General features: G+C 42.2%; 1 protein-coding gene across 3 annotated transcripts; it reads right to left on the bottom strand.

Moving 5' to 3' along the window:
• Positions 1–3,617: 3,617 nt before the first annotated feature.
• On the bottom strand, positions 3,618–9,997 carry RBM12B (RNA binding motif protein 12B). Of its 3 annotated transcripts, none has more exons than XM_040082352.1 (3): positions 9,867–9,997; positions 6,955–7,000; positions 3,618–6,277 (listed from the first exon to the last, which is right to left on the bottom strand). In XM_040082352.1, the coding sequence occupies exon 3, from the start codon at positions 6,247–6,249 to the stop codon at positions 4,150–4,152; it is 2,100 nt and encodes a 699-aa protein (XP_039938286.1). In that variant the 5' UTR covers positions 6,250–6,277; positions 6,955–7,000; positions 9,867–9,997; the 3' UTR covers positions 3,618–4,149. The 3 variants fall into 3 exon arrangements, with proteins under 3 accessions (XP_039938286.1, XP_039938374.1, XP_039938454.1); XM_040082440.2 differs by having other exon boundaries at positions 9,863–9,947; XM_040082520.1 differs by lacking the exon at positions 6,955–7,000 and having other exon boundaries at positions 9,867–9,945.
• Between the last annotated feature and the right edge of the window lie 1,672 nt (positions 9,998–11,669).

The following is an 11,669-nucleotide window of genomic DNA, read 5'->3' as shown; positions in this document are numbered from 1 at the left end:
TTTTATGTAGTTGATGTTTATTATATTAGTTGACATGCTATACATAGTTCAGATTTCATGTGTTTAGCTACACAATTCAGTTACTGGTTCCATCAAACGTACAAGAAATTACACATTTTGAGTGTAATTTCTCGTTCTGTTTGGAGATAGAGGTTGCATGTGTTCATTTTTTAACAGTGTATGACTGTCTGCTAGAAAGCTGCTACCACATTGTTCACCTCCAGCTCTAGTATCTGCTATAGAACAAAACCAGAAGAATTTAAACTTGTGACAGGAAAACAGTTTTAAGTTGTAACAAAATCTTTCAGTTACAGAAATAAACCAGGAAGTGCATTTATAATATTGATGCTGCTTTCATCCACTGATGCAAATTATGCAATGCCTACCTGTTTTAATGTGAAAAAACAGGTTTTGCCAGAATTTTTTGAGATGAAAATAAGTGAAAAGATCACAATATAGGGTTCTGTTTTAAACCCAGAAAATAATTATACACCAGCATTACATACCATTGACACTGAATTACTGCTGGCAAGGAGTAAATACCAATGAACAAAACTTTTAGAAGTATCTATGTAATTAATTCCCATGTATTTCAGCAACTAAGGCACTTCAATAAATACTTGTATCACATCAGAATTCTGGTGATCACTTTACCATTTCACACACAGTGAAGTTGCCCATCTCCAAAACAGATGGCTAACTTCATAAAAATTTCAGTTTTTTATATAATATACATAGATACAAATAGCAAATATTTGTGTACTATGCCTTGAGAAAGCAATTCTGAAAAAAAGGCAGTTTTGTTTACATTAATTTCCCTCTAAAAGATTATGCAGTTCACAAGCATAAAATTCATTCTTCCTATGTCACAAAAGAAGTCAACTTCAGGAATCACAGAAAAACTTCCAGAAAGGAAGAACAAGGTTGGGAAACGTTTTCCTGCATGCCATGATGTCTTTATTTTGCATGTTGCCCAGACAGTGTGACCTCAAAACTACAAAAGAGTACCTGATTAAAGTACTTCACAGCCAGAATAACAATTTAGGATGTTAGTAAAGAATTAAATATTACCTAAAGATACTTCTACAAAGAATTTTCGCATGGTATGAGAGCATACTGCAAGACTGACTTGCAGTTACTCCACTCACTCATTTGTATTTTTTATTACTGGCACCTAGATGATGCAGGAATGTATCCATTCTTGCCTGGACTATTTTGCCTCTCTGTTGAACATACTGACACATTCCTTTGGGATTAAGGGTGCTCATCACTGCCCTGTTAGGCCTCCCCTAAATGCCTCAAACTGCTTCCGTAAGTGATCTCTATTTCTAGTTTTTGACAACAGAAACTGTTCTCTTTTACATCAGAATTTTTGGACTGGTAGCAAAAGCAATTTCAGAGAAGGCATAATTATGTTTTATATCAGCATCACAAACTGTAGCACTTCATTTGTTACTCCTTATTATATGGATGGTACTTAAAAAGGAAGCACAGCATTTCAAGCCATGTAATTATAGACAGTCTCTGATTTGTCCTTTGTACTGGAAATACAGTGCCTCCAAACCACTAAACATCTGATGTTATAAACCCTATTATCAGCAAATGCTGTCAGTACACCATGCACCTGTACCATCTATGCAGGCAGAATCAGAATATAATGCCCAGGGGCATTACAGAAGCTGAGGGAACAGAGGCAGACGGACAGGCACAGACCCAAACCACCAATCGGGTAACAGCTATAAACCTCCTGTTAACCATAGGATTTAACTGAGGTCCTGGCATCCCTTCCCAAGTTTCCATTGCTTCAGTACATCTCTACATACTTTGAGATACAGCTCTTTGATAGACAAAAAAAAAAGAAATTTTTTTCAAGGTCTATAATCAAACATTTCAGATTAACCTAAAATAGTCATAAACTCTAATGTGGCTTTAAATTAAATACAAATCAGCTACAGGGCAAACAAAAGACCATTTTGTAATGCCTTAACTATGACCTCTGCCATTACAAGCTTTATGACACTTTTTATATGTTCACTAAGGGGAAAAAAGTTTACCATCTAATAGTATCTTACTAGCAGTTACTCTTAACCTTTTCTGAAAACACGTAATTTTTTTCTAAAAGATAAACTTTACCAGCAAAACAACCTACTAAACTCTTACCTTTCCAGCATCCAAGTTTGAAATCTATTATAGGAATGCTTTAAAATCAACAAATCATCTAAAACTGATTAACTAGAGAAGTTAGTTGTATTTACATTTTTGACACAGCTTAGTAGTAAAGATACTAACTTCAAAAAATATTCACAATAAATTTTTCAACGTGATGGTCAGGGAAGCTAATTTTGAGGATTCTCATGTTTTTGTTTTCCCTGCAACATCTTCTGGCTCCTTGATCTCTTACAGTAGCAAATAAAACACAAAATTGTTGGGTTTTAATTCCTTTGAAGTTCAAAGGAGGATTCAAAACTGTATGATTCTGAAGCTAATTCCTACCAGTAAACAAAAACCAGTATGCTAAGTGTTCAGAATTTGAAAACTTGGTCATTAACATTTCTTTGCTCAGAGGAATCTACATATACAGACCTTGCATTATCATTCAAAAAGCTTTTTTCTTGGCACTCAAACCACAGAACAAATAATATGCAGAAGAAACAAAGCTACACTCATCTTTTAAATATTACAGAACAAGAAATTCCATTCATTTTGTTTGCTTGAACCAAACAGTTGGCATGGAAGTTCTGCAATCACAAAGATGACTTCACATAAAGTAATTAAGGTTTGACTACCAGTGAGGGAGGATCACTCACTAGAAAGGCTGCCCAGACAGCTCTGTCCTTAAAGCTATTAAAGATGGAATGGACAAGGCCTTCAGTAGCCCATTCCAGCTGAAACTTGTTTTGAGGAGGGGATTGGAATAGAGACTCCCCACTTCATTAACTTAGGATTTTTGGGTATTGAACAAGCAAAGGTTAAAACTTTTCACTGCCAAGTTGCAACTTTGTTGTCTCAGTTTGAGGGGACTGCCTGTTTTTTAGTACTACAGATACTACTTTGCACAGTTGCAATGCCAACAGAAGTCCTTGCCCACACAGTTTCCTACTAAGCCTTAATTTTGAAGATACAGCTTTTCCAAGCTACCTTTTATTTCTTCCTAAAATTTAAATATGCTGGTAACAAACCAATAAAAACAACATATTCTAAATGCTGACATAAGCATTTATTTTATTACGTAAGAAAATAACATAGGTGGTTGTCAGCTTGGTTGCCAGTAACAGATGTTAGTTAAAACTAATCAGAGATTGACCTGGAATGCATCCAGATATCATTAGCCAATTAGTATTCATATTATGCAGCATATGAAGATAAAACCACCAAAGTCAGGATTCTTGATCTAACTCCAACATTCATTTTCTGCCTCAGGGTACTACAGAGAAAAAAGCCTAATTGATAAATACAGCCTCTGCAATCTCTGTAAAGTACCCATCCTTTGCTGTGTTGACAAACTATCAGTTCACTCTCCAGGCAAAGCAGCCAGCATCATTCTCACCAAGACCCAGAGCTGCTGAGTGTAACAGTTGAGCCCATTAACTATACAAGTTTTAAATATAAGACACACATTTAAATGGCAATTTCCTTTTTATTTTAAAAAAGTTGCAAAGCCAGCTAATGAGAACAGGAAGCTCTTAAACAGGAATGCCTGCAAACACATGAAACCGAATAAAACCTGAAACGTTTGCACAAAAAGAAACAAATAAAAAAAAATCAGTAATTTTTAAAATTTTACTAAGCTAACCTCAGTAAGAAGTCTCATTTACTAATGCAGGTAGCACTGAAAATCTTCTATTTGAACTGTTTGTGTGGTCAGTCAACCAGCACTTACGTTTTTATTTGATGCAAAGACGTAAGACTGGAATTAATCTAAAAAAAATAAAAACAAACCAACCCAAAGCATTACAACTCCATATCTTTATACCTTGATGTATGACATTCAATGTCCTACAGGTATTTCAACCAAGAGCTAAACAACTGAACTGGGTATTATTTACAACCGTTGATGGAAACAGTTTTGCATCTTCCAGTAATTAAAAGATAAAATAACTGTCAATACTGTCAAACCTAGAATGTGTTATTAGAGCATCTTTTCCTCCTTTACAGCAAACTCAGCTTAACTTTCCGTGGACCAATGGGCCTATCGTTCAGTTCATTAATAGCAGCCATAGCTTCCTCATAGTTTGTCATAGCAACAATGGCATCACCAGAAGGCAATCCTTGTTCATTGTACTGCACAGAAACTGACTCTGGTATCACTCTGTAGCCATAGAAAAAATCCAGAATCTCATTAGGGGTAGCTTTAAAAGGTAAATTTTTCAATAGAATAGGAACAACACGTTCAGAACCACCACTGAAATTTGGATCTGGCATAAATCGTCCTTCAGGAAAATTTCCCATTTTATTATTCCCAAACTCCATTCTGCTAAAACGTTCACTATCACCACCAAAATCCATGAGGGGTGGTGGACCCCTAAAATCCTTAGGAGGGCACATGAAGTCCTCAGGGGGATGTCTAAATTCAGAATGATGCCTGAAGTTCCCAGGGGGACCAAATGAATGCATGGGTGGCCCTTGTGGTGGCCCAGATGGTGAACCAACTGGACGGGAGAGGTCATTTCTGTCATACAGATGTGAATGGCCATGCATTTGATTTGGTGCAGATAATGGTGCAGCTACACCAAACTTCTGCATCTGATCTTGAGATATAAGTCTTATTAAAACTTCCGTTCCCAAAAACGTTTGACGATTTAAATTTTCTGCTTTCATAGCTTGTTCTTCAGATTTAAACTTCACTAGTGCTTCTCCCAGTCCAACCCCTTTTTCATCATAGAGCAAGTAAATATCACCTTCGTCAATATCAAATCTCGAAAAGAACTTTTGCACTTCCATTTTTGACACATCAAATGGAAAATTCCTTACATAAACACAAGTCTTAGGGCTGGAATGACCTTCCCGGTAGCTTTTTTCTGATATGGCCTGTCCAAGATGATCTCTGTCCAGTGATCTTTTCCTCTCACAAGAGTCAATTATTTTCAACATTGACTTTCTTGAAATTGGAAAAATGTACACGGGACGATTGAGAAGAACCTTTCTATGACATTCCAAAGCAGCCTGATATTCTCTCTCACTCCTTAGCACCACAAAGGCATCTCTAGTCCTTTTCTGATGCTTATCTGTTAGAATCTTGATCTGCTTGCTGTGTATATCCAGATCAGGAAAAAAATCTCTCAAATCTCTCTTTTCCACATTAAAAGATAGATTTCTTAAGTGTATGTAATATTCCTGACTGGGAGATGAACGAGAATGTGTTCTTTGTCTCCTTGGTGATCTTGAACGAGAATGCTTCCTTGAATACATGTAGCCTGAACTTCTTGGAGAATGGTCATCACACAAAAAGTGATCCATTTCATCTGGCATGTCTATCCTCCCACCGCATTCAATCCACCGTTCCTCTGTAGTTGGACTGATTTCTATAAACCTCTGACCCATGTATTGTCGATGACGTTTAAGTCCTTCCAAGGCATCACCAGATGTAGCACATTTTACCAAGCAATCGCCATTGTTTAAACCATTGCGGTGCTTTATCAGAATCACTTCATCCACACATATCCCCGATAGGAAAGCACGTACTTCAACTTCTGTTGCAGAGTAAGGTATACCATGTAGAAATAAGTAACGATCATCTGGGTTAAACGGGTGGGAATCCTTTCTTAACTGATAGTTTGACTTAGGTATGCCCATATCACCGTATCTTGTGCCGTTGGTATGGAAACCAGCCTCCAGGCGATTTGGTGGCCCGTAACTAGGTTTTCTTATTCCTTTTGGAGAAGCTGTAACTAAATGTGGTATATCTCCAACATTTGATGCACTAGAACCATTAGTACCTGTTCTTCTAGAGCCAGACATACTTTCTCGTCCCCCACGGTCAAATCGTTTTCGGCTCATTTCTATGGTATTCTGCATCTCTGCCTTGCTGCTGAGAAAGAGCTCTATGCGCGAGTCCTTGATAAACCCTCCCGAACAGCTCATGGCACGCCGTGCATCTTCATCTGTTGCAAATATAATAAAAGCCTCCCCAATCTCTCCTCCAATAATATGCACACCTCCATCAGGAATATTCAATCCCAAGAAGAAACGACGAATATCTGGAGGACCCGCAACAACAGGAAGCCCCTGTAAACGGATGACTACAGCCATGCTGAGCTCAACACACAGCAAAAATCACCTGCAGACAAAAAGGTACACATGATAGCACGTCTTTAGTACTCAGCTATTACAGTATCTTATCACTTAAGAAGCTAGAACCTTTTTAATGAATGCCTTGTTTCATCAAGAGAGAAGGTATCAAAAAACCCTCAACTTCTCGAGAAGATTAAAACACAATTCACTGAAATTTGATTAGTCAGAACAATTAGCTACTTCACCGGCACACGCGCACAAATCTATCAATGTTCCCTACCCTAAGGGCAACAAAATCCACCTAGGTCAATCCTCACCATCCACAATACCTAAAGAACACCTCAAGTCTTTCACAGCATAGTTACTATATGCCAGAGATCTCTGCCCACTCCTAAGGAACAAAAAAATCCAGTTTATTTTTGAACAGGACACTAGTTGATAAAAGGACAAAGGAAAAATAACTAGGTCACTGGAAAATGAAGTAATTCACAAACAGTGATGACTTTACTGCTTTGACAAGTTGCTCTACCCAGTGATCAGTTCAGTTCAATAATGAATGTTTTCTCAGCATTCAAAAATGTTGTCTCTTTGGCGTAGTCAGAGTATTAACTGCAGTGGCCACAAGCATATCCTAGCTGCCAGCCACAAGTCTGTGAGGACAAAAGGCTGTGTATGATCTTGTCACAATACTCAGTGAGAAGTGTTAAGCTTTTGGCAGCTTACCTGTTTCTGCTTTGGAGACCTGATTAATTCTGTAAAATCAACTTAACTGTGGAAAGAAAACGAAACACAATTAATGGCTGATACCTGTACTTTGCTTTACACACTGCTACACTGCTGCAGCCCATCCATAGCAGTGGCTAATACTAAAGCCAAGCATGTTATGAACCCATGTGAAGAACTCCTTCCAAATTCCAAGATGCCATGCACTGCATCTGTTTCCGTTTTAGAAGCAAAGGAAATTCAAAACTTAAGTTGACTTCTGGAAACGATGAAATACGATGAGATTACTTGGTCATCAGTTGTGCCACACTGAACTGTTGCAACAAAACAGATTGACAATGTATCAAGGGAACAGTTCTCAAATGAGAACTTGAAAGGTCCTTAGGTCCATCTCAGGATTATACGACTTGTTCATTCTTCTGAAATCCACCTGGTTTCAAACTTCACAAGAGTATGCTACTCAGCAGTCCAGCACTGCTCTTAACGTACACAGTGAAGACCATCAAATGAAAGAGCAAAAATATCCAACAAGAAGAAACTTCAGGAAGTACCTGGATTTACAAAGCCAACTTCACTATTTTCCCTATATCCTTAGTCTACTGCCTTTCAAACATAAGAACAAGAAAAGCTTGAATACACTGACTTAACATACCCTTATTTTCAACATTTTCTATCACACAATAAATAGCACAACATTCTCAGAACAAACACAAGCCTCTGTAGCAAATTACTTCATCTGTTTAAAACACATCAGCCCAACGCTGAGCATTTGAGAATACTCCTCCGACAAATCTTGTTCTATAAAGCACTAGATCCTGATGACAAGTTGTCTATCAATAACTGTGACTGTAACTCCACCTGAACTTAGCAAAACAAGAGCAAAGCCCAAATTCTGTCACTAGTGGACTCCACACCACTTCTGCACCAGCACTCTGTAAGCACGACCAAAAACAACTGCCCATTTAGAAACTTCACTAAAGACCATCTGTTCTGTCCTTCTGCAGTGAGTCAACCCCAGCCAGTAGCCAAGCACCCACACAGCCGATTGTTCGCTCCTTGTCCCCATGAGCAGGACAGGAAAGAACAAAGTCAAAAACCTTGTGTGTCAAGACAGTTTCATCAGTGGAAAGAAAAACACAAAACAAAGGAAATCACCCTTCACCTTCCACAGGCTGACTGATGTACAGCCTTCCTCCAAATAACAACTGCCTTGGGAGCCAAGAAAAAATTCCTCCAAAGAAACCAAAACCATCAAAATACTTCTTCCTCTGCCACAGTTTTTGTTGCCCAGCACGACGTTATATACCACAGAATATGCCTTTGGTGAGTTTGGGTCAGCCGTCCCAGCCATGTCCCTCCCAGCTTCTCACCTACTCTGAGCACACTCACTGGAGGAACAGAGTAGGGAAAACAGATAAAGCCTTGATACTGTGCAAGTGCTGTTCAGCCACAGCCAAAACACCGATGCGTTGTCAACATTCTTTTAGCCACAAATCCAAACTGAACTGTACGGGCTGCTGTGAAGAACGTTAACTCCATCCCAGCCAGACCCAGAACACTTTACAACTTGTCTTCTCAACAGATGCAACAGCAGTGCCAAAAAGCATGGAGAATTCAAGGGCAGAATTTTCATACAGCACCGTCGTGTCTTGAAAAAGCAAATCCGCTGCCCTGCTACTTCATGATGTATTTAATCTGTAGTACTTCTGGATTCACAACTCCACTTTCTTATCCCAATTTTTAAACATCATTCACAACAGCTTTCCTCCATAATTCTTCGGTGATAAACAGCAAGTTCTCCACGATGCACCAGGGATACAATACACAACCTTCAGTGGTGAAAACCAGACACTGTGATTCCAGATCATAATGTGATCGCTAAGAAGTCCATAAACAAATGCAAGTCCAAAGAATAGCTCTTACTGACTGTATAGCAAAGAATCACACAAGGGTAGAAAGCACAGACAAGCCATCTAACAACTTGAAAGTGCATAACCAAAAAGAGTTGACTTGTCATGAAAAGTAAGAGCAATTCATTAACTGAAAAAGGACTTCAGAGAGCAAGGATGTGGAGAATAAATAAACGACTTCATGCCACAAATTAAAAGCACAGAAGTGTACAGAGTTTTATGAGATTTTATATATGAGAAAAATCGGCTAGAAAACAGCACAATACCTATTCTTCCACAGCTTCGGGATATTCCAAACATTAAGGTCATTAAAATAATCCACAACTTGTAAACACAGTAGGAAACTAAGTCTGCACTAGACTAGTATTTTTATCATAACACTTAAAGATTACACAGACTACAAGCAAGAACACCCACAGAAACACCCCGACTATGAAAATGGGCCAGTATAGAATAACCAGCGGAACAGGGGAAGTTTTCTTATCCTGCTCTTCAAAACAAGCCTTAATAGAGGAAGCAGGCTGCTGCGAATAGCAGTTTTCACAGTGGTGAAGGAAAACGTGAGTGAGCTCTGCAGCTGGGCCCGCTACACGGTCGAATGTAGCACGGAACGGCTTCCGAGCGAGTCGCCGCGCCGGCACCAGCGCTGCTGCAGGCAGCCGCCGCGGGCGGCAAGGCAGAGAACAGGCGACGGGGACGGGGCGAGGGGAGGCCGCCCCGCGCCACACGCGCTGCGGCCCGCTACAGCAGCCGGTGCTCCGCCCCCACGAAGAAGCCCATCTGCTTCCCGACACCGGGACAGGGCTGACAGAGGCGCGGGGAGCGGGGAAGGGGGGTGGGAAGCCCTGGGATACGAAGAGGCCGGGGCACACGGAGCTGCTGCGCAGCGGTTCCGCGAACGTCGGGCAACCGAGAATCGGCAAATTCCGCGCCGCCTTCGGCCACACGCCACACCCCGGGGAGGCGTGCTCTGTCCCTCACGCCATCCATCCACGCACCCACCGGACACGCCGCTCGGACGGGTCCCGCAGCTCCCGGCTCCGCCAAGATGGCGCCGCCTCCGCTGCCCCCCTCAACGCTTAGGGGAAGCTGCGCTCCGCGAGCGCTTCCGGCCCGCGAGCGCGGGCCTGCGCGCGCACCCCCGGGCGGGGCGGAAGACGCGGCGGCGCTGTGACCCCGCCCCCTCCGCTGCAGCCGCGCGCGCGCGGGCCGCGTGCCCCCCCATCGGCACGCGGGCGGGAACTGCGCCGCAGGCGGTGCGCATGCGCTCTCCGCCCTGGAGGCGGCTCTGTGGTTCGCGTTTAAGATCTGAAGGAGCTGTGTCATAACAGGTCCGTGTGATTCTAGATATGCATAGTGATACAGCTGCACGGTGATGGGTCTGTACACAGAGATCGGTCGCGCAGGGACCGCGCCGCTGCCGCGCTGTGCGCTGTCCTCAGGGTCATTCCCGTCGGTGCGGGTGTGTGCCGAGCCTCAGGCACCACTCGTCGCGGCTTTTCCTATACCTGGACACGATTTCTAACGCAGCTCGGGGCTGGCTCACGCCCGGGTTGTGAGAGGGAAGGAAAGCAGGGATGGAGGAATGGAAGAGAAGAAGAAAAAGTTCAAAGTTAACCTTGGGAAGGGCAGAGGCAGAGTAGTTCGGTTGTGCAAGCGAGGTATTTTATCCTGATGTTTATCCTACCTGCCTTCCCTGTCTTCACGTGTTCTCCCCTGTGTCTTTCTATGCATGTCCAGTACTTGTCTGCTCCATTTTACGTAGGAAAACAAACAAACAAACAAAGAACCCATACTATTTATGGTAGATTAATCTAGCAATCTTGCTGACTTTGGGAGCTCTCTCAATACAGAGTCTTGTTTAGAAAAAAGACATTGTTCATTCTGTGCAGGGTTAAAGGTGTAGGTTTCCACAAATCAAGCACACCGGTAGAGGTAGAAAGTTACATCTTTACACAGTCAAATTTACATTAACTTGATCCTGGGGACAGATAATTCGACTTGAAAATATCAACTTAACCTTTTAACAGTAGTTGAGCCAACAAAATTAACCCAGTGAGAAACATGCTAATGTCGAAAACCATAATTGTTGGGCAGTTAGCACGCAGGAGAGGGACAACGAGAAATAACGAAAAAGCGGGACACGGTGTCTTGCAAAGTTTTGGTAACATCTGAGGGAATGAGAGAAAAGGCAACAGGTAGAAACATGCACAGAAAGTTCCACCTGAGCATGAAGAACTTTACTGTGCAAGTGCACTGGAACAGGCTGCCCAGAGGTTGTGGAGTCTCCCTCACTGGAGATATTCAAGAACTCTCAGGTCGGAATGCTGTGCCCTGTACTCTAGGATGATCCTGCTTCATCAGGGAGGTTGGACCAGCTGACCCGCTGCGGTCCTTTCCGCCAGGACTCATTCTGTGATTCTGTGCAATGTGAACAAGAGAGTGACAAAGGTGTCAAAGGTAAAGGGGAGTAACTTTGGCTGAGCATCCATTGCTCTAGGCATTTTGTGTTTTCACCTTGTTACCACTTTCCTCTCTGGGGAGAAATTACCAACACGTGTTACATTTGTATGATACACCGTGCACCAGTTCTAGAGATGAACTACCGGAAAGTGCAAACAGGGTCTCGGTGTCCGCTCGTTTCTCGCTCCTGATCTCGCACAGGGCGAACAAAACTCTGCAGAACAAATCCATAAACTAGGGCTTGTGCCCCCTCCCCCAGCCTTGCCCTGCCCGCCCCGCGAACGCTTCGCGTGCTGCGGCGGCGGGCCCCCGGCGCTCGCCGTACCGCGCGGTTCTGGCCAA

This window comes from Hirundo rustica, chromosome 1 (assembly GCF_015227805.2).
Source record: "Hirundo rustica isolate bHirRus1 chromosome 1, bHirRus1.pri.v3, whole genome shotgun sequence".
In the NCBI taxonomy this organism is placed as follows: Eukaryota; Metazoa; Chordata; class Aves; order Passeriformes; family Hirundinidae; genus Hirundo; species Hirundo rustica.
The sequence above is the reverse complement of the archived record's forward strand: the minus strand, read 5'-3'. Positions and strand labels throughout refer to the sequence as shown.